General features: G+C 41.1%; 1 protein-coding gene across 14 annotated transcripts in view; it reads left to right on the forward strand.

Annotated features, from left to right (window-relative positions):
* SPECC1 (sperm antigen with calponin homology and coiled-coil domains 1) overlaps positions 1–23,356 on the forward strand; it is a 281,001-nt gene that overhangs the window by 164,757 nt on the left and 92,888 nt on the right. For 13 of the 14 annotated variants that reach the window (XM_070481967.1, XM_070481960.1, XM_070481964.1 and 10 more), the window contains one exon: positions 17,569–19,148. In XM_070481967.1, the coding sequence (XP_070338068.1) occupies positions 17,569–19,148 (1,580 nt within the window). Of the gene's footprint in view, positions 1–8,252; positions 8,610–17,568; positions 19,149–23,356 lie in introns of those variants that run through there. The other variant, XM_070481972.1, reaches the window with a different exon arrangement.

Here is a 23,356-nt window from a genome sequence, read left to right on the forward strand (position 1 = left end):
ACTGCAGCAGTAAAGATAAAAATACTGCCGACTTCTAGTCTTGAAGAGAATCAGGATGGCGTTGAAATGCCCTTGTACTGGCAGCTGGGGTAGTGTCTGTAGGGGCTGCTGACTCTAAAGAACTAAGTAAGTCTGCTATACCCAGCCATATTGGCCCGGGTTCTTACTTTCTGGCCACAGAAGCTGGTTGAGTTGATCTAGAAAGAAGAATCAATTTTTAAAAGATATGAGTTACTGTAGAATTGTCATAAAGGCTAGAGAGTGAGGCTTGGAGACTGTGCAGCCAGGAACACTGCCTAAAACCTCACACAGAATTGGCTCATGCTGGACACTGCTTCCCTGTGCGTGAGCAGAGACGGGGCATCTTGCACCAGACACACTGGCACTGGAGCCTGCAGCGAGCACCCGGGCCACTGCTTGCCAGGATCTTGATCTTGCTGCAGTCACCATAGCTACCGGCAAGCATTTCCTACCATAGTCCTTGCTCTGCAGCATTGGTTCCTGAGTCAAAGTCTGGGGCAAGTGTAAATAATGGCAGGGTCAAGGGGCAGCCCTAACCGCAAGGGGATGCTGAGAGAGCAAACAGCTGATGTTTTCAGCTTATTTAATGGGAGGTGGACCCTGCTTTCAACTGAGACTAATAGAGTGAGGAAGTCCCCAAGCATAGGAAAGAGAGGTTGAAAAGCTAGGTAGTCAGGAAGAATGCCAGGTAGAAATTCTCCTGCCAAGATATCATTGGTAATTGAATTAGTAGAAATATCAAACTGAGAAGGTGGAGAATATAAGAAACAGTGTGAGCAGTGACTCTTGCATCATGAAGCATTGTATGCATAAATGAGGACACTAATGTGCTCAAATTTCATAGTGTAACTGTAAAGTAGGATTCTTGAAAAGAAGGATCATACTTTCAGGGAAAATCTAGGAAATACCCCAGAACTAAAAATTCTAGACTATCTCAGCGAAACCCAGGATTGCAGGTGGGGGCATTCAAGGCATTACGTGTAAAATTATTCTAAAATTAATCTCTTCTTTGTTGGCAAGGGATTGGGGGGCATAGTTACTTAATTTTGATGCAAGTTTGGTTAAGATTGTTAGGAATGGCCGGTAACCGCAAACAGAATAGAAAAGCATCATATTCCCAAAATAACAGGGATTGAGGATGATAATGAGGGATAAGCAGGCCAGAAAGGAATAAAGAGAAGCCGTGTCAAATCAGCAAAAGTGAGGAGAGGAAAAAAGGTGGAACAAGAGTTAACAAACAGTAAACAAAATGAAGTGGAAACAATGAAGCCAAATAAACAGCCCCACAATAAATGTTCTTGAGTAAATTCACCTATTAAAAAACAAAGATCAGCAGTGTTAGTGTCAGACAAAGCAGAATGCAAGAACAAAAGCATTGAACAGGACAAAGAAGGATATTATATCCTGATAAAAACCAGAAATATGTAACTGTCATTAATCTTTAAGCAACAAAATACATAGAACAAAAACCGGGAATAAAATAATTTGATTTTTTAAAAAACCCACATTATACTAGGAGATGTTAATTATGTGTCTTTTCTAATTTGACAAGCCAGGCAGAGTAGATTGTCAACTTGGATGCCCACAGGGACCAGTTGGGCAGCAGGAGTATGTGAATTATTGGGTGACGGACAGCGGGGATGATGGGAATTGCACAGTGAACTGGAGAATGCGCGCCTTGCCTGAGGCATTGAGATTCATCCATTTTAAAGCTCTTTGCCAGCCAAACAAAATGTATCTGTAGCTTGCAGGCTGCTGTTTTTCAACCTCTGAAACAGATAAAAAAAGCAAAAATATAGAGGTTATAAATAACAATAAATTTATAGAACAGGGACTACGCATTCTTCCTCTGGATCCAGGAATTGTTTACAAAAGTTGATCATGGGGGCCGGCCCCGTGGCCAAGTGGTTAAGTTTGTACACTCTGCTGTGGCGGCCCAGGGTTTTGCCGGTTCAGATCCTGGGCACGGACATGGCACCGCTCATCAGGCCATGGTGAAGTGGTATCCCACATGCCACAACTAGAAGGACCTACAACTAAAAATATACAGCTATGTACCGGGGGGCTTTGGGGAGAAAAAGGAAAAATAAAATCTTTAAAAAACAAAAGTTGATCATGTACTTTGTCACAGAAAACAAAAAGTAAAATAAAAAATTATGATTTTATATGCAATAAAATCTTAATCCAGTGAAATTAGTGGTAAAAAAGATGATTATGACAAAAAACTACTTTGGAATTCAGAGACTATTTTTTTTACTTTTTAATTTTTTGATTGGCACCTGAGCTAACATCTGTTGCCGGTCTTTTTCTTTTTCTCTTCTTCTCTTTAAAGCTCCCCAGTACATAGTTGTATACTGTGGTTGTAGGTCCTTTTAGTTCTGCTATGTGGGATGCCACCTCAGCATGGCCTGATGAGCGGTGCCATGTCCGTGCCCAGGATCCGAACCGGAGAAACCCTGGGCCGCCGAAGCAGAGCGCGCGAATTTAACCACTCCACAGGGCCAGCCCCTCAGAGACATTGTTTTTAAATAATCTCTGCACCAAAAGAAAGTCAAAACAGAAATTATAAATCATCTAGAAATAAATGGAGGGAGAAGAGTTTTATAGCAAAATCTGTGGAATAGAAGTAAAGCCATACTCAAAGGAAAATGTATAAACATAGGTACTTTTATTGGTATAAGAAAGACTAAAATATGTGAGTGAAATATTCAACTTACAAAACTAGGGAGAAAAACAAAATAAAAGAGAGAAATAAATTAATAATAAAAGCTGAAATGATTGAAGTAGAAAACATAAAATGGCAGAGAAGATAATTAAGACCAAATACTAGTTCTTTGAAAAGGCAAATAATGGAAATTATCTCTGATTAAAGGGAAAAAAGAGGAAGAAATATTAAAAATGAGTAAAGTTCTATTGTTACAAGTATGAAAGAAATGAAGAATTCAGTCTATAACAATACATTTGAAAAATGAGGAAATGGGAGAATTTCCCTCTAAATGTAAATTGACAAAATTAGTCCAGAAAAAAATAAAACTTGAAGTATTATCACTGTTATTTAACCTTGTTTTGGTGTTAATGCAATAAGGCAGAAATGTCTTTTGGTTTAAATATTGAAAAGAAAAAACAAACCCAAGAATAAGGAAATTGGTAAGTGATTGTATATAAGCTAAACATAAAACGAACAGTAGCTTTTTTCTATACTACTACTAACTGGTTAACATTGGAAATTAAAAAAAAATTCAATTCATAAGTGCCATAAAATATCTAGGAATAATTTTAACTAGAATATTATAAGACACAGGGTGAAAAGTATTAAATCTCATTGTTGTTCATAAAACAAGACTTGAAATAATGGAGAAACTACGTTGCGTTGCAGGATGGCAGATTTAACATTGTAAAGTTGTTAATCCTTCCCAGATTAATACACCTGGATATGAGACTAATTTCTCCACAGAATTATTTCTTAGGAAAAAGGGAAGCGCCTTACATTGAAGCCTCACAAGATGTCATTTTTAACTGGGCATATGCTTAATTACTGTTTCTGAATAAGAAAGTAATATTTGGGGAAGACAGACTAAAATAACCTCTATCTGTTTTAAAGTTTTATAGAGGCCATCTGGTAGAGTTGGTTTAGAAAAAGGGGACAAATTTAAAACAAATGTAGTATTTGTTCTGTGGGGTATGATTACCTAGTTACAAATGTTGCATGTTGAATTGAGGCTTTGAAAGATTATATAACAGTACAGTCAGTGATTAGGTTGTAGAGATCACAAATGTATACCCACAGGAAGTTTTTTTTTTTTTTTTGAGGAAGATTAGCCCTGAGCTAACTACTGCCAGTCCTCCTCTTTTTGCTGAGGAGGACTAGCCCTGAGCTAACATCCACGCCCATCTTCCTCTGCTTTATATGTGAGATGCCTACTGCAGCATGGCGTGCCAAGCGGTGCCATGCCCACACCCGGGATCTGAACCAGCGAGCCCCGGGCCGCTGAGAAACAAAACGTGTGCACTTAACTGCTGCGCCACCGGGCCGGCCCCAGGAACGATTTTTTTAATTGACCCAATATCATGTAAATATATATTTGTGACTTGGTATGAAATTTTCAGTGACAGTGTGATACTGTTGCTGGATTCAAAAAAGTGCCGAGTCTCAAAGAGCTTAGTTAGTTCTCTGTCACGTTGGAATGCATGGACTAGGAGCAGCTCTAGTAATGATGGAGACAGTGCTGTAGAGTGTACCTGTGACGGATTTGGTAAAACTTTTCTTGAAATATGAGTATAGGATCAGTATTTCTAAATGAATATATTTTATGTAATGTGAGTTTAAATATGTACATAGAAATATAAATGTATTAGTATACATTACATAATGCAGTAAGGCATTATATATAATTATATACTAACATAATATGTAATTAAAGTATATGTTTTATATGTAAATATATGATACTACGTACTAAATTTTTTGCGTATATAAAATATAAATTAAAGATAGGGATTTGACTATTTGCAGCAATAAAAATTTACTCAGGTGGGTCAAGAAGCTTGTATTTTGTTTTTATTTTTTGCCATTTTGGGAAATGGGTATCACCTTATCTATTCAGGGTCACTCTGTGTGTTAGGGTTAAATTTGGCTTCAAATGACAAAACCCCCCAAATAATAGTGGCTTAAACAAGACCCCAGTTTATTTCTCGTGTAGAAGTCTGGGTGGGTGGTCCAGGCCGGCGTGGGGCTCAGTGGTGCCTGGGCCTTGGCTCCTGGTGACTTCCAGCTCCACTATGTGAGACCCTGACCTTGTGGTCCAAAGTGACATTTGCATTTCAGACAGCAGGCTGGAGGAGAGGGGTGAGCACTGCCTGTAAGGAGAATTTCCGGATAAGGCTTCATCTAGTTGGCCAGAACCTAGTCACCCAGCCACACTCACCTGCAAAAGAGGCTGGAGAATGTCCTTATCCTGAAACGATGGTCCAATGAAAAGTCACATTACTGAGGAAAGGAAAGAAGAAATACTGGGGTACAACCAATCTCTGCTTAATCATCTGGAATAATCTGGGGAAAATACTGCACACTATCCTGATTGTATGGGGTACACCTATAAACGAATAAGGAAAAACTGTGCCAAAGAGGTGGTGGTATACTCAATTGGCAATAGTATGATAAGCAATTCAGTGGCAAAAAAAAAAACCAAAAACAAAAACAAAGATATTGAACATCAGTTGTAATCAGAGAACTGGAAGTCAAAAGAAACCGTTTTTCACCCATCAAAAAGAATAATAACTTCCAGTGCTGGTCAGGATGTAGAGAAACAGTCACTCCCATACGTTGCTGTGGCTGCATGAATGATTGCAGTCTTTTTGGAAAGCAATCTGGCAGTCACTATTGAGATTGAAAATATATGTTCTTTTTGACAAAGTGACCCCATTTGGGGGATTCTATCCTCCAGAAATTAAACCATCAATACTTAAGTATGTATTGAATGTAAAAGTTTGTTAGGGGCCGCCCAGTGATGTAGTGGTTAAGTTTGTGCGCTAGGCTTCTGCAGCTTGGGGTTCACAGGTTCAGATCCCAGGCGTGGACCTAGTGCTACTTGTCAAGCCACACTGTGGTGGCATCCCACATAAAATAGAGGAAGATGGGCACGGATGTTACCTCAGCAACAGTCTTCCTCAAGCAAAAAGAGGAAGATTGGCAACAGATGATAGCTCAGGGCCAATCTTCCTCACACGAAAAAATTAATTAAAAAAAAAGTTTGCTAACTGCAGTCCTTTTTTTTATAGTGGCCCAAATCTAGGAACAATCAGACTGTTCCTCAGTAGGAACTGGTTGAGTAAATTGTAGTAAATCATTCTTATGAAATATTGTATTACAGTCATGGGCTGAATAACGATGTTTTGGTCAATGACGGGACTCATGTATGACGTGGTCTAGGTGTGGAGTAGCCTACACCATCTAGGTTTGTGTAAGTACACACTATGATGTTCGCACAGTGACGAGAGTGCCTAATGGTGCACTTCTCAGAATATGTCCCCGTTGTTAGCGACACGTGACTGTATTAAAAAGAACAAGTTGGCTCTGTTTCCACTGTCCTGGAAGGCTGTAAATACGATGTGTTCTAAAGTAATAAAATAGAATTCACAAAGGAATGTTTACAGCTTTGTGTACTTATGCGTACGTTAGGATCCCCAACAAAAGACTAAGCCTGTTTGTATCAACATGGAAGAACACATTCTTTCCTTATCTTGTTGATATCTCAGGGAAGTGGGGCATTTTGATTATTTCAGTTTTAGAGCATTATTGTTTCTATACGCAGAGGGGAGAGTTTAGTGATTAAGAGTACGACTTTGGAGCTCACGTTTCCTGGGTTTGAATCCCAAGTCAAGCTGTATAACCTTAGACAAGTTATCTGGCCCCAAATCTGCCTCCATTTCCTGTGAGCTAAAATATGTATGAAAACACCTGCTACGTGGGGTTTAAATGACGTAATATATGTAAATTATTGGGTGTAGAATAAGTTGTGCATAAGAGAGGGCTGCTTTTATTCTTTTTAAACTTAAAAATATTAATAAAGTCAGTCAAGGGTAAGGAAAAGTTCATTTTATTCTTTTTTGTGGTGAAGCCCTGAACATATTTCATCAGTCTTAGAGCTTGATTTTGAAGAACGGGGTGAAACAACAACATATTTCTCAATGATGTCTTTACTCCTTTGCACGGTACTGAAGAAATGGCACCAGCTTGCCCAAGAAAGTGCAAAACATCGAGAGTCTTGTGTTTGCAGAGTGGACTTTACAGCTGTCTTCACTGTATCTTTGGAACTGGCAAATTGTCAGTAGAATTAACATTGGCTTTCATGTCTCAACATTTCAACGATGAAAACGTCAGTTTGGGAAGTAGAGGCGCACAGTTCATGGCTTTATGAGATAAAAATGTCTTGTCATCCTACTGAGGCATGATGAATTGTTTTCCAGAGACGGCTGTGACTCTGTCTTCGACCCCACGTGCTCTTCCACACTGTGACTTTGCCACTTCCTCCATCCAGGTGTCTGAACCTTGAATCTGGGCAGCACTAGGACCGCTTCAACCAGCAGGATATGGCACAAGTGACGCTGTGTGACTGCCAAGGCTGGGTTGTAGGAGGCAGAGTACTCCCCTGTCTGCAGAAACACTCACACTTGGAGCCCTGAGCCGTTCCACGACAAGTCCAGCCACCAGGAGACCACCCTGCTGGGGAGGCGGCCCCATAGTGCTCCCATCCACAGCCCCGATAAGCTCCCCTCTGACGGTGCTGACTGTCAGCCATGTACACGAGCCAGCTGGGACGGCCGGCCCAGCTATGTCCTCCGGGGACTGCAGCCCTAGCCACTGTTGGACGGCAACCTCCTGAGAGCAGCTAAGTGAGAGCTGCCTGGCCCAGCCCTTCCCGAATTCCTGACCCCAAAATCATGAGCAAAATAAAATTGGTTGTTTTAAGCCATGAAGTGATGGTGAAACTTGTCCTGAAACAACGGTAACTGGAGCATGAGGGTTTAGGAAATAGCAACTTAACTGTGATGACGTTCGCTCAGTCACGTCGGAAGAGCCTTTACAGAGCCAATCCCAGCTGCTTATTGCATGAAGAAAAACGATCTCATAAATAAGAAATGTTTGCCCAGTTAGGATCACAATTATCTTAAAATTTGGTATTTTCGTCTTTTTTTCATTTAACGTTTTAAGTATTATGTATGTGCATTATATATACTAGATATATGCTAAACAGTATACATAATTTTCTTTTAATTGTTGCCTAATATCCTCTGCTGGGGTCTGAAGCCTTTTTTCTTTGTTTTAAGCTGGTGTGCTATACCATTTTCTATATGCCGTATTACTCTACCAGGGAACTAACTCGGCGTTGGTCAGACCACATTATGAATGCTTTTTGTTTGATGTCTTTTTCCCAGAATCAACTTCCCTCTTCTTTCAAGAATTCTCCTTGGATAATTTACCATTTTCCCACTTTCAGTGGATCAGCATATCACCTTGACCTCAGGGAGTCAAGGATGGTACAGACTCAGGCTCAATGAGAAGTGAGGAGACATTTGTTGGGATGCCTGGGAGAGAGAGACTTAGCTCTCTTCACTGGATTTGATGGCGAGCAGGTGTGCGGCCTGGCGCTGCCAGAGCCATCACACTGCCGTGAGCAAGACAGCTTGCTGATGAAGGTGACCTCTTGAGGAAGGCAGGAGCAAGAGATGAAGAGAGATGGACCGAGAACATCTTTCAATTGAGCTGGACCTGAAATTGGACCCACTCCTAGACTTTAACTTATGTGAGCCAAAAACTTTTTATTTTTGCAAGCTTGTGTTGGGTCTTCTGTTGGAGCCAAAAGATTCCTAACTCGCAGTGACCACATCTGCAGCATTTTCGAGATTCTGGATAATGTTTCACGGGAACCTTGCTAAATCAAAGGATCTCCAGGCGGTTCATCCAGTGAATGACCCCGGGTCAGACCTGTGAGGCCTCGTGGGAAGGATTGGGAGTGTTTTGCTAAAGAATGGAAGACCAAGGGGAAACGAAGCTGCTTCAGATATTCAGATATCCTGTGGAAAAAGCAGTAAGTTTGTTCTTTGTGGTTCCAGATTGTTTCAGAACTGGAACCAGCGTGTGCCATGTTAACCAAGAGAGAATTCAGCCAGATGTAAAGAAGGATTGTCCAGCTGTTTGAGCTGCTCGGCGCTGGAGGGCACTAATGCTGGGTTCTCTTTCAGTGGAAAGATTCAATGGTAACTGCGACATGAGAGTTTAGTAAATAGCAACAGGAGTTGGAGGCTGTCGTACTACATGTGGAAAAGATTAGGCTGCATGATTTCTCTGTTTCCTCTAGTTCTGAAATAATAGGATGTTTCGCTTCCTTAGGTATCAGAAGTTAGTACTTATCACGTGACCCTTGGGCAAATTGTGAAGCCTCTTAGACTCTCAGTTTCCTTGTCTGTAATGAAGATAATAACACTTTGCTGACTGATTTTTTGAGCCTCAGATTAATGTGTATGAAAATGCTTTGAAAACCAAAGCACCACACAAACGTAAAGTGCTGTCATAATTTCCTACGTTGTGAACTCCAGTTTAAAGAACGTGGACAATTTCTTACACTTCTTTTTATGTTTTGACCTATGGGTTGTTTAAAAAACATGGAAAAAAGTGATGTTAATCCAAATAAATGGGATTCAGCCTGCCCAGTGCACCTGATTCTCTAATTGCTCTAATCGAAAATTCAGATGAACTTGATATCTTTTAATGATGGAACCTGGAAGTTGGTTGGTGGTCACTAAGAGAGCTAACTGAGCCCAGTGCGTAATTTTAGGGAGCCAGAGCTAAATTGTGATCTAGGACAGGTCATTGCAAGTTGCATCAGGCCTCACAAATTGGGAAGTTGATCTTTTCCCGTCGCTACTGAAAGGAAGGCTGCACGTGGAGAGGCAGATCTTTTAATTCCCTGTCACCTCACTGCCCTCAGCTGCCCCTCATTCTTAGTGCTGGCTGCCTAGAGACCATGGGAGTTCTGGGGGATTCCTGTGCAAAGGTGCCAAGCTCTTGAGTGAGGGAATAAGGATTTCATTTGACCCACTGTGGATGAGGAGGCTAATGCAGCGTGGAGAGTGAATTCTGGGACCCACCATTCCTCTGGCCGCTTCAGTTTCAGTGGAAATCAGGTGTCCCTGCCTGCTTTGCACTTTTCAAGTGGCACGTTGAAAGCTGCCCCTCCAGCACTGTTTTGCGTTTTGGCTTCTGGAGACGGCTAACTGCAGCCGGCTGTGTGGGCGCCTGCAAGAAGCTGGTCAGATGACCATACCGTTCTGTCTTCTCCTAACACTGCTGCTCTGTCTGCTGCCTTATCTTGCCTTTATCCCCGCAACAGAGCGGTCACCGTGCCCTCCGCGGGCCAGAGCCCCTTCTGAGTGTTAGGGGTCTTTTGTTCAAAAGCCCCGCCATTCTGGAGTGCTGTTCATAGTGGCTGTGGTCCAGTGTGAGTATTTGGGAAAGAGAAGGATGTAGATTTACAGGTGTTTTAAACTCTGACCCAAGTTGCTGAGCAAGTGGAGTGTGAGCAAAATTTGTTTTGTGTTCTAGTAAAAAAAAAAAAAGACGTAAAATGAAGATGAGACAGAAAGCATTTATCCTGTTAGAAAAGCCGTCTCTGAACGTGGCCTCTACTGTTTGCTTTTAACAAAGGAAGCAAAGTGAGCAAGTAATTTGGTTCACTTGCATATTCGGATTCTTCTGTGTTTTTCCCTCTGTTTGGTTTACAAAGAGTTTCCATTAACTTTAATATGAGGTATGTGTGAATCTCTAGAAAATACTCCATTGAGACTCCCCGAAAGGCAGTCCAGTGTGGAAAAAGTTCCTTTCTGCTGCAGGCAAGGCGGGGCCGGGATCTGATAACAGACTTAGTTCCTTAGGGCAGTGCTGCTGCCTGCTGAGTTGCCTCAGACTTTTTTTTAATCTCATTTGTTCTAAGTCCAAAGGATCAGTGCTGCCTATAAAACCAACGGATTGCTGATGTCCTGCTTCCGCACTGTGTTTGCAAACATTTACATTTCTTTTTCTTAATTCTTCTTATCAAAGTAGTATATGCACAAGTTATAAAAATGAAATAGGACAAGGCCCTTCTTATGACAGGGAAGACTACTGCTGCCCTGCACCTTCCCGTTTCTCATCCCACTTCTCACAGGGAACCATTTTGCTCATACCGCTCATTTTATTAAATAGACAGAGCAGTTTTAGTACGGCAAGATTGAGCAGGAGGTACAGAGAGTTCCTGTATACCCTCTGCCCCCACACACGCCCAGCCTCCCCCACCATCAGCATCCCTCACCACAGTGGTACTTGTTACAGCTGGTGAACCTGCATTGATGCATCCTGATCACCTAGAGTCCGTAGTTTACCTGGGGTTCACTCTTGGTGTGTAGTCTGTGGGTTTGGACAGATGTGTAATAACATGTATCCATCATTTAAGTATTATACAGAATAGTTTCACTGTCGTAAAAAGTCTCCATGCTTGCCTATTTATCCCTCCCTCCCCTTAAAGCCTTGGCAATAACTGATCTTTTTACTGTCTCAGTAGTTTTGCCTTTTCCTGAATGTCATATAGTTGGAATCATACAGTATGTAGGAAAAAATTGGCTTCTTTCACTTAGTTATATGCATTGAAGCTCCCTCTATCTTTTCATGGCTTGAAAAGCTCATTTCTTTTTAGCGCTGAATGATACTCCATTGTCTGGATGTAGCACAGTTTATCCATTCACCTACTGGAGGCTATCTTGGTTGCTTCCAGATTTTGGCAATCATGAATAAAGCTGCTATAAATATCCACGTGCAGGTTTTTGTGTAGACATAAGTTTTCAGCTCATTTGGGTAAGGATCAAGGAGTGCAATTGCTGGATTGTATGGCAAGAGTATGGTTAGTTTTGTAAGACACTGCCAATCTGTCTTCCCAAGTGGCTGTAGCGTTTTGCATTCTCACTGGCAGAGTATGAGAGTTCCTGTTCCACATCCTCGTCAGCGTGTGATGTTGTCAGTGTTGTGGGTTTAGCCATTTTAATAGGTGTGCAGTGGTAGCTCATCATTATTTTGTTTTGTTTTGTTTTTCCTTTTTCTCCCCAAAGCCCCCCGGGTATAATTGTGTATTTTTAGTTGTGGGTCCTTCTACTTGTGGCATGTGGGGTGCCACCTCAGCATGGCCTGATAAGTGGTGCCATGTCCGCGCCCAGGATCTGAACTGGTGAAACCCTGGGCTGCCGCAGCGGAGCTCCTGAGCGCTCGGCCACAGGGCTGGCCCCTCATCATTGTTTTAATTTGAGTTCCCTAATGACATATGATATGATGTGAAGCATCTTTTCGTATGCTTATTTGCCATCTGTATATCTTTGGTTAGGTGTCTGTTCAGACGTTTTGTCCATTTTTAATCCGGTGGTTCATTTTCTTATTGTTGAGTTCTTTGCATATTTTGGATAACAGTCCTTTATCAGATATGTCTTTTGCAAATATTTTCTCTCAGTCTGTGGCTTGTCTTCTCATTCTTTTGACATCGCTGTTTTTTGATTTTTCAAATTTAGATGTTTTGTTGACTCCTGCTATAATAGATGAGGATTTAACTCAGAACCTTTCACCCCTTCCCAGGGTCATAATATCGCTGTTTTTAGTTCCTTTCTTGGTTCCCTCATTTATTTTAATAATGTATTTCATCTTGATTTCTTGTTTTGTCAACTGTGTATAGTATTTTTGATTCTCCATTTGTAAGGTGAGGATGGATATTATTCTACCAGCTCTCTCCACCTTGTCTTCTACCTTCCAATTTTTTATCTGTACTTTAACTTTTTTTACCAGTAGGGATGATAATAGTCAAATGTTGTATAAAATAGTCTTGCATACTTTGTGTATAGGTCAATTTAAATAGTGTTATTGTTATTGTGACTACAAAGCTATTCTTCCCTGCAGAGTAAAGTCATGTGTTAGGGTTTTGTTACCTTTTTTATGCTAAAGCTTTATTGTCTTTATGAGGTTTCTGGTTTTTTTCCCACTATTTTTATTATATCCTCATTTTTTTTCATAGTGCTCATTCAGTCAGGATTTCTGTCATATATAAATTAGCCTTTTTCCTCACTAGTCCCCTCCCTGCCCTGGCTCTGTGCACTCCAGGGCCTTTCTGCTAATTCCTTTTTGCTTATCCAGTAAGTAGTTTGATATTCAGATGTTGCTCAAAGGAGAGCTCCACATAAGAGAGTTAATTGAGGAGCCATCAGTATATAGGTGGTATTTAAGATCATGGGATTAAGTAGAATCACCAGGAAAATATTTGTAATAAGAGAAGAAAAAAGACCCAGGATCTAGCTATGAAGAATTCTCACACAGAGAGAGTGGAGAGAGGAGGGGGAACCAGCAAAGGAGACAGACAGAGGGTGGCTTCTGAGGTAAGAGAAAAACTAGGGCAGTGTGACATCAGAGACATGTTTTGAAAAGGAAGGCATTGTTCCAGCTCTGCTGAGAGGATTGAGAATATCCATTGCGTTGGACCACATGGAAGTCATTGGCAACGTCAGCAGACAGGGTTCCGGTTGAGTAACGGGAGTAGGTAGAGGAGTGAACGAGAGGGGAAGAAATGAAGACAACCAGGAAACAAGTCTTTGAAGGGTGCTGCTGTGAGATGGAAGAGAAATCAAGATTTTAGCTGGAGGAGGATGTGGATTCCAGATTTTTATTTATTTTTATTTTTTTTTTTTTTTGAGGAAGATTAGCCCTGAGCTAACTACTGCCAGTCCTCCTCTTTTTGCTGAGGAAGCCTGGCCCTGAGCTAACATCCGTGCCCATCTTCCTCTACTTTATATGTGGTACTCCTACCACAGCATGGCATGCCAAGCAGTGCCATGTCCACACCCTGGATCCGAACCGGCGAACCCCGGGCCGCTGAGAAGCAGAACATGCACACTTAACCGCTGCGCCACCAGGCAGGCCCCTCTAGGTTTTTTTAAACTAAAGAAAACTGAACATGTTTAAATGACCGTTGGAAGGATCCAGTGGAAAGGGAATGATACTTCAACAAGCCGCAAGTACGTTGCGGACACTGAGGATACTGACTAGAGTTCAGTGGGTGTGTTGGAGAGCACAAAACCCCCAAAAGGTGAATAAAATTGGATATGTTGATTAGAGATTTTGTGTGACCTTGAAAGCCAAGGGAAGAAGTTTGGCGTCAGTGCAGCAGATGAAGAATTAGTTAAGATTCTGGAACAGCAAAATGAAGGAGTTAATTAAGGGATATTGATCCAGAATGTCTCAAAGGTGGGAGGGCCTGGCATCAGGAAGACCTATGAGAATGGTTCAGAAATTTAGATGGAACGTTCTGAGGACCTGGACTAGATTCATGCTGAAAGGAAAGGAAAAATATGGAAACGTTTCCAAAAACAGTGAACAGGTTTTAGTGACCGATTGATTGGTTGCAAAAAGAAAGGGAGAAAGAAGTTTGAAATATGTTTTTAAGGTTCCTTGAATAGGGGAACCTGAAAAATGATTGGTGCCACTGTCGACATGAGTAAAAAGAATGCAAGAAAGAAGGAACAGATACTTAATAAAGTTAGCCGCCACTGAAGAGTTGAGAAGGATCAAGATTAAGGGGAAATATTAGATTTGACAATAAAGAAATTATTAGAACTTTTTGAGACAAATTTATGAAGAATGGTAGTAAAAAACATGCTAGTTTAGAGTCTTAAATACAGAACGGGCGAGTTCTCCTGTGTGAGGAGGGAAGGCAGCAATGGTGTGGTCTGTGAAGATGGCGATTTTCATTCGTGTCTCCCACCTGTCTCTCCCACAGAGCTGGCACTCTCTGATTTCTTGTTGAATAAGTGAAAGATCAATAGTTTATTTCAGAATGTCACCATTTCCTGCATGGTAGACAGAAGACCTACCAAAGAACCACCCCGGTAGCATGTTCTTTGGGTAACATGAGGAAATTAAAAAGGGACTGAAAATATTTTATTTTCAGCTCTTGACAATCACTATTTAATCACAGTCACCTGATCCATGATTTAAACGCTTACACTATTGTTATTTTAAATATATTCTTTTCTTTTCCTCGGAAATGGCTTATTTTTCCCACCTCTTATGTCTCTGCATATTGTCATGATAGGATTTTTCCCTCCTGTTCTTTTGATTTATTGCATAAATGTAACTGTAGAAAAGAAACAGGAAAATTACTCATGGTCCAACCAGCTTAATACTCACCTGCTTCTCAATATTCTACACTCCTCTCTAGTGCGTGTCTCTGTGAATACAGTTTGATGCACCTGTGATCAGCCACAATTTAATATAATTTTTCATTTGGCATTTTTAAATGTAATATATCAAACATGTTTTTTAAAAAATTTATCCTGTTAGGTATAGCTTGCTTTTATTTTAACTACGTGCAGTTGGAGAACCAGCCTCAGTAGGAATCAGTGATGCTCTGGTGTGAGGATGGGAAAGAGACAGAGAAGTAAGGGTGCCAGCTGAGCCCAGTCCCGGTTCCATCGGCCAGACCTCCCCCCAGCCCTGCTGTCACCCTTGCCGTGTTGTATTGTGTTAGGTAGCATGCCCACTTTCAGGGTTCCAGGATGTACTGTTCAGCAGTGTGGCTTCTTTTCTGACAGTCCTTGAAGGAGACTCTGAGTGGTACCCTTCTGATTGGTTACATCATAAGCTATAGGGTCCCGCCACTTGACTCCTGCCCATCAGTGCCCATGACAGGGTGGGTCTGCAGCGGACTTAAGCACGGATGGGGAGTGAGCAGCCAAGAGCCAACCTTAGTTTGGTCTGATGATGGATTTTAACAACTCTGTAAACTTAACCTCTGCTGATTACAGTTTCTGGAATGATGTGTACAGAGATGGGAAGAACCTTTTAGAAAATAGAAAACAGGTATACTGGTGACTGTCTTCAAGTAATGATGAGGTGAAGAGAATGGGAAAAAGAACCAATATAGGAAAAAATACAAGTGGATTGTGTATTTCATAACCCACAACTGGATATATTACATAAATGTACTTTGGTTTGATATAAAGATAAGGCATAAATAATACCTAAGCGGAGAACAAACTTGAGGTTTGGCAGCACAAGGAACGAGTTAAACTGTAGCTGGAAATGATGACGGAGTTGATCTACTGATCTGTCGTAGTCCTTCCCATCTTCAAAACCAACAAACAACTGAAAAGGAGCCTTAATTTTAGTGTCAGTATTAGGAACGGCAAACGGCTCCCTGTATTCAGTCCTGGACCCTGTTTTGCGTGTTCTGACCATAGTTATAGTGAAACTTTAGTTATCTTCCAGTTTTCATTATGGTCCTTGCCAACATTACTTCACTCTACAGAACTCGTGTCGCTAACACGTGTTAGTGATTTTAGTCTTCATTTTACGTGAATAATTAAATAAATCCTTTCTTCATCGAGTATTTAGTATGATGTAAGTGAGGCATCTGGACATCTGAAAGCATTAAATGTGTTTTATATAGTCCTCTTAGCTTTCCAGTAACTTAATTTGAAAAAGTCAATTTAAAAACCATAGTTTTTCTGTATATTAACATGACAGTGTTTAGCCTTTATTATGTCAAAGTTTTAAGAGCACTCAGCTGTTAGACACTTAGCAACGCATGCTCTCAGCCTTCCTGTCGTCACCTCAGATTTCAGGATGTTTGGGTGTGCACTTGCTCCTGTCCCAGAAGCAGTCTTTGCAGTTGGTTTAGAACCGCTGTGCCCTCCTGGTCTGCTTCGGCCTCAGCAGATGGGGCTGCTGCCAGTCTGCATGCATCTGTTTCCCCCAACCCTCCCCACACTGCAGAGGCCTCGAGGTCGGTCTAGGTGCATAGTTGTGTAAGTGATAGCAGTCAGCCTTGGTTCCTCAGTCTTTGAGTTTGTAAAATAGGTCCAGATTTTTCATTTACCCTCTAAGCTCTGCAGTAGGTTTCATTTCTAGAGCCTGTAGGAGATGGATGTCTGGGTTTTCATCCCTAGAATTTTTTTTTTAACATTTTCTGTAGTAAATAGTATAAATGGAAATAAAAAATATATTACAGATGAAAGTTAAAAAATAATTATAGTAGTATAGATGAAAATTAAAAATAATTCCTTACCTTACATTTCTCATTGTGTGTTCTTAATTCTGTATCATTTCCATATTCTATAAATCCGTTTTAGATTTAAACTGTACCCTGGATAGATGTAATAAGCCCTGAGGCCATTTGTTCTTGTTTCTGTCTGAATACGTATGAGCACACCATTTCCACTTAATGTTGAAAGCAGTAGGTCATTGGATCAGATCAGTCTCTCCTTAGTATTATTTGTATCTTCTGATTTCTTAATCTAATTTGTGCTTAGTCAAGATATGTTAGTGATGAATTTTTTTAAGTGTTTATTGAGAAATTCACAATGAATTTTTGTATTTTGTCAAAAAGCAGTTTTTTAGTTGCCAGGGTTGTCAGTTAAGCTGTATTAAGTTGCAAGTTAAGGAAAACCTAATTCAAGGTGATTTATATGAAGGGTATTAGTTGGCTTGTGTATTTGGAAGGCCAGCACTAGGTCCAGCCTCAGGGTTGATTGATTGAGAATGAATCAATCTGCTAAGAATTTGGTTTCCTTCTTTCTACTCTCTGCATTCTCACTTTCTTCTTGTGGTGACATGGTGGTTACGAGCCGTTCCCAGATTTATGTGATCCCTCGCTCATGTCCAGTAATGTTTCAGAAGCTCACCCAGAAAACCTTTCCTTGTGTTTCATTGACCTTAATTGAATGGTGCCCATGCCTTGAACCAGCAACTATGGCTGGAGATGGGGTTATACTGAGTAGCTCAGGCTTGGAGTCAGCTTTCCTCAAAGCATAGGGTTGTGGGAGGCGGTACAGAAACCCCATCAGAACTGGGTAGTTGTCTAGAGGAGGAGGAAATGGATGAAGGGCGACAGCCACCCTGTTCACTATGCCATGTAAGCTGAAGTCATTAGGTTTCATTTGTAAAAGGTCTTACTTTGTTTCACTGGTTTCTACTTCTGTCTTTAGGGGCTGTTACAACAACCAAAAGGACAGGCATTCCAGCTCCTCGAGAACTTTCGGTAACTGTCTCAAGAGAGAGAACTGTGCCACGTGGTCCCTCCAACCCAAAGAAGTCAGTGTCCAGCCCAACTTCTTCCAGCACACCTACCCCTACCAAGCACCTGAGGACCACTTCCACAAGACCCAAGCAAGAGAATGAAAGTGGAGAAAAAGCCGTGCTCGAGTCCCAGGTTCGGGAACTTTTGGCAGAAGCCAAAGCAAAAGATAGTGAAATTAACAGGCTTCGAAGTGAACTAAAGAAATTCAAAGAGAAAAGGACTCTGAACACTGAAGGAACTAATGCTTTGGACCCAAATATAGATGGAACATCAGTTTCACCAGGTGACTCTGAACCTTTGATAAGAGCTCTTGAGGAGAAGAACAAAAATTTTCAGAAAGAACTTGCTGACCTAGAGGAAGAAAACCGGGCCTTGAAGGAAAAACTGACTTATTTTGAGCATTCTCCAAATTCAGAAGCGGGGGCAAGTCAGACTGGTGATAGCAGCTGCCCAACATCCGTAACTCAAGATTCAAGCTTCGGAAGCCCAACTGGAGATCAGTTGTCAGGTGAAATCGATGAATATAAAAAAAACATACACGAAAATGCATTACGGACGTCAGGATCTTCCAGTAGCGATGTCACCAAAGCTTCTTTGTCACCAGATGCCTCCGATTTTGAGCACATCACAGCAGACACCCCCTCTAGGCCCCTGTCTTCCACCAGCAACCCATTTAAGAGCTCCAAGTGTTCCACCACTGGGAGTTCCCCTAACAACGTGAGTGAGTTGTCCCTGGCTTCCCTTACCGAAAAGATACAAAAGATGGAAGAAAATCACCATAGCACAGCAGAAGAGCTGCAGGCAACTTTACAAGAATTGTCAGATCAGCAGCAAATGGTGCAGGAATTGACAGCTGAAAATGAGAAACTGGTGGACGAGAAGACTATTTTGGAAACTTCCTTTCATCAGCATCGAGAGAGGGCAGAGCAGCTAAGTCAAGAAAACGAGAAGCTGATGAATCTCTTACAAGAGCGAGTGAAGAATGAAGAGCCCAGTGCTCAGGAAGGAAAAATCCTTGAACTGGAACAGAAGTGTGCAGAAATTCTTGAACAGGGCCGCTTTGAAAGAGAGAAGCTGCTCAACATTCAGCAGCAGCTGACCTGTAGCTTACGGAAGGCTGAGGAAGAAAACCAAGGAGCTTTAGAAATGATTAAACACCTAAAGGAAGAAAATGAAAAACTGAATGGGCTTCTGGAACTGGAACGGCATAGTAATAGTGTGATGGCCAAAACTCTGGAAGAATATAAAGTTACCTTCGAAGGGCTGAAGATGGAAAATGGGTCTTTGAAGGCTCATTTGGAGAATGAGAAGCAAAAAGCTGCAGAGACCAGTCTTGTGGGGCAAACAGCAGAGGGCTGTGAAGTTCAAGAAATGTTGAAAGTAGCTCGAGCTGAGAAAGATCAGCTGGAACGGTCTTGCACCGAGCTCAAACAAGAGTTACTAAAGGCACATGGTGAAGTTAAACGTGTTTCAAGCCTACTAGCCAAGGTAAGGTGATACCTCTTTACCAGTATCTGCTCATCCTTGTTAATTAACATTTCCCTCCTTGACCTTTAAATTCACAGAGCACAGAGAATCGTTCCATCAGTTTCTTTCATGAATCCAGCATTCTGGCTTGAAGATGTTAGATTCCAGACAGACTGGGGATACAAAAATGAAATACCCCAGTTTCCAACTACAGGCAGTTCAAAGTGTAGTGGGGATATGGTGGGTCAAATCAGTGAGTATGATGCAGGGATGAAGAATGTCATAGAGGCCAGGCTAGAGACCAGTGCCAAGGAGGACCACCTAGAATTATATGGGATAAAGGAGGGCAGGGCAGGAGGACTTCTTGAAAGAGATGCTGAAAGCCGAGTCCTGAAGAATGAGTGAGTTATGCAGGCCTATCAGTTAGCATGCTTTGGGCTGCTAGTAACAGAAAATTAAAATCACCTTGAGTTTTCCCACCAAGTAATAATATAGCCACTGTTTTGGTGTTTTCTTCCAGATCTATGTGTGTATGTGTGTACTTGTATCTCACAAGTTAAAAAAAATTTTTAGAATCATCCTGTACATATTAACTTTTTTTAATTTAATATTTTCTGAGCATATTCTCATGATTATTCTTTGAAACATGATTTTAAAGGCCAGATTGTATTCTGTTATATAAATATTTCATATATGCTTTGCTGGTCGCCTCTTGTTGAACATTTATGTTCTTTTCTAGTCTTTTGATATTGTAAATACATTTTTTATGTTTCTCTGATTATTTCCTTAGGAAGAATTCCGAGACATTGACTTACAGTGTCAGAGTATGACCATTTTAAACACTTTCAGTATGTTTAGCCAGATTACCCTCCAGAAATACCATACCAGTTTGTTCCCCCAGCAGATCAGGCTTGCTTCCCTGAGCCCTTGCCAACACTCGGTGTCAAGTTGTTGGGTCATCCAAATCTGGTCTTCATCTCCTCTTTTCTCCTCCCCTTTTTCACTTGCAAAGATCTTCCCCAACCCAAGATCAAATAAATGATCACTTCTTTCATCTTTGAAAGAGTCCTTTAGTCCGTCTCTGGATCTTTGTTATATGATGAAGATTGCTAGTAATTGTATAACATTCTGCCCACTCACAGAGCAGTGCTGGAAGTGTGTAGACAGGTGACTTCCTATTTTCCGTTTCCTCTAAGCTCTGGGTCTGTGATTTAGCGGTTCCTTGGTAAGAGAGGTTGAAAACTTCTTCCTACCTTATTTCACAGTTTTCAGTGTTTTAAGAAACTAATTATGCCATGAGCTCCCAGGGGGATTTTTCTCTACTGTTGTCAGTTGCAACCTAATCTGACATTGGGCTGTCTGATGATCTGAATGGTGGGTGGTGTTCTGAGTTTTTATCATTGTGTTCTAAATTCACAGCATTTTATTGAAGGTATGGACACAATTCCATTATAAGGTACTAGCCAGGCGCCTATTTAAACTGTAGGTTGGGAGTTGTAGCTTTACATTAAGTTTTGTTTTTTTTTTAATTAAGATTTTGATAGTTTACAACCTTGTGAAATTTCACTTGTACATTATTGTTAGTCGTGTTGTGGGTACACCACTTCACCCTTTGTGCCCTCCCCCCACCCCCCCTTTCCCCTGGTAACCACCGATCAGTTCTCCTTGTCTATATGTTAACTTCCACCTATGAGTGGAGTCATACAGAGTTCGTCTTTCTCTGTCTGGCTTATTTCTTTACATTAAGTGTTAATGTCTGGAATAAGTCCCCCTCCGTTACTCTTGTGAAATGTTTAATCTCCCTGGCAACCTTCTTGAGGTCCTCCCTCAGTCCCTCATCTGTCTCTTTGGTATTTCTGTTGGCCTTGCATTAAATATATGTGTCATTGAGAAATAATTTGGCATCTTAAAACGATAGCTTATTTTTTTCTGATTGTAAAATTATATATTCATTACAGAAGGTTTAGAAAATACAGATAAGTATAAAGAAAATAAATATTACTTTTAATCTCACCACTTGGAGAAAAACACTGCTAACGTTTTTCTATATGTTTTTTCAGATGTTTTCCCAGTTTATGCACGTTTGGGCATGCATGCAAACTTGTATTGACATGATTACAATATTTAATCTTCCTATTCAGAAGAACAGAGTATGTCACTCCACATTCCATGAATACAGAGACCCAGTTGGATTAGCTTATCACTTATACTGTTAATCTATTTCTGTCTAATTGTTTCTACTTTCATCTTTATTCTTTTATCCTGCTTTTTGTACATTTCCTTGGTTTCTTCCGAGTTTCTTGAGTAAAATTTTTTGATCATTTGTCCTTTCTTGATTGACAATGAAAGCATTTAAAGGTATGAATTTGCCCTTTATTATAGTTTTGTCTAAATGAGGACAGTAAAATCTAGAATTTTCTGGGATAAACTAAGTCTAATTTGGAGAAAAAGAAAAAGTGTTTCATTCTCTGTAGAGTCCAAGGTACGATACATGTTTTAAATCAAGCTGTTAATTATATTATTCATACATTCCATATCTTTGTGTATTGCTTACTGATTAGAATTACCAAATACTTGACAGTAGGTCGAAAAAGGTCCTAGCTAGTCTTTTGAGGTAAGAGTCTTAGGTAAAATGTGTGAGGCAGGACATCACCTAGAGTTTCATATGTATCGAGATCCTAGGTCTGTGATTTTGTGCTGTCTTATGTGTCTGTCATTGCAGCAAAGTTGTAACTTGTACTAATCATCCTGCCCGTTTCTATTACTGTAGAAAAAGTAAAGCCCACATCTCGTAGGCTGACTGCTAGCTTATTGTAGCCCCACTGCAGAATGTCGGCTAATCCACCAGCAACCGTGAATTCCAACGATCAGATGTAGGGACTCATGCCCACAGGAAACAGGAGCACTTTTAGCACAGAACTGTAATGAAGGATGTAGAGGGCAGGGCTGGCACCTGGAAAGCCTGGGACCTCCTCACGTGGCTAGTGGTTAATTTTGTGGCCTTGGGCGGCCCCTTTCCATTGTACGGTGTGGAATAGAAGCGCAGTGGTGGATGGATCCTTGTTTGAAGGGAGTGCTTTCAGCATTCCGTCATTAAGGACGTCTGTTGTAGCATTTGCTGTGTACCTTTTACTAAGTTATGCAAGTATTTTGCTAAGAAGCATTTTGTTTTATTTGCTTGTTTTTAAAAAAAGGATGGAGGGGCCGGCCCTGTGACCAAGTTAAGTTCACGCGCTCCGCTTTGGCGGCCCTGGGTTTCTCCGGTTCGAATCCTGGGTGCGGACATAGCACCGCTTATCAGGCCACGCTGAGGTGGCATCCCACATGCCACAACTAGAAGGACCCACGACTAGAACATACAGCTAGGTACTGGGTGGATTTGGGGAGAAAAAGCGAAAACAAACAAAAGATTGGCAACAGTTAGCTCAGGTGCCAATCTTAAAAAAAGGGATGGAGATCCAATTTTTCTACGTCTACGGTAGATCTTACACATTTGTAACATCTGCACTGTATGAGAAAATCTGTTATTGTAATTCATCTCATTAACAAATTAGAGGAGAAAAACCGTTATGATGACATAAAAACTGTAAGATCACAGCAGATGTACAAGATACAGTATAGGTCTCATACAGCACGTTTGAGCTCTCCATTCATCCTCTCTGATTCTTAGCAGGAGACGGATGTTATGAGAAAAGAGCAAAATAACCTATTTAGTACAAAGAGGCAGTGCCAAACTCTCCTATGATCTAATAGGTTTAGTAAATCTATATAAGTTTCCGGTTTAGATAAGTTGCTTAAGTGACTCAGATGCTGTTTGACGAGCCTGAAAAGCCTTAAAATGTACTTTTTTTGGTCCAGGGCGGATCTGTTCCTCATACAGTAAGTGGAAAATTGGTAGGACATTTACAGTAATTGTGTGACTGTTTTGTAGGCTTTTTCTTCCTCTCGTTTCTTTGTCTTCAGCTGTTGGCTGATATCTCCATTCTTTTCAGCTTCTCCGATATCTGCCGTGTACATTTTGCTGGCAGCTGAATGTGTGATTCTAGAACACAGCACTGCACTGCTCTGAGGAGGGGTCTGATCTCCAGCGTCCTGCAGTCTCCTCCTGTCAGCCGCACGTGTGCCGCCCCAGCTGGCAAACACTGTAGTTCATGGGGTCATTGTTTTCCAGACTATAATGCAGTCTAGGTTTACGTTTTTTGACTTTGAAGTTTTCTGTCATTTGGTAT

Source organism: Equus asinus, chromosome 13, assembly GCF_041296235.1.
Source record: "Equus asinus isolate D_3611 breed Donkey chromosome 13, EquAss-T2T_v2, whole genome shotgun sequence".
NCBI lineage: Eukaryota > Metazoa > Chordata > Mammalia > Perissodactyla > Equidae > Equus > Equus asinus.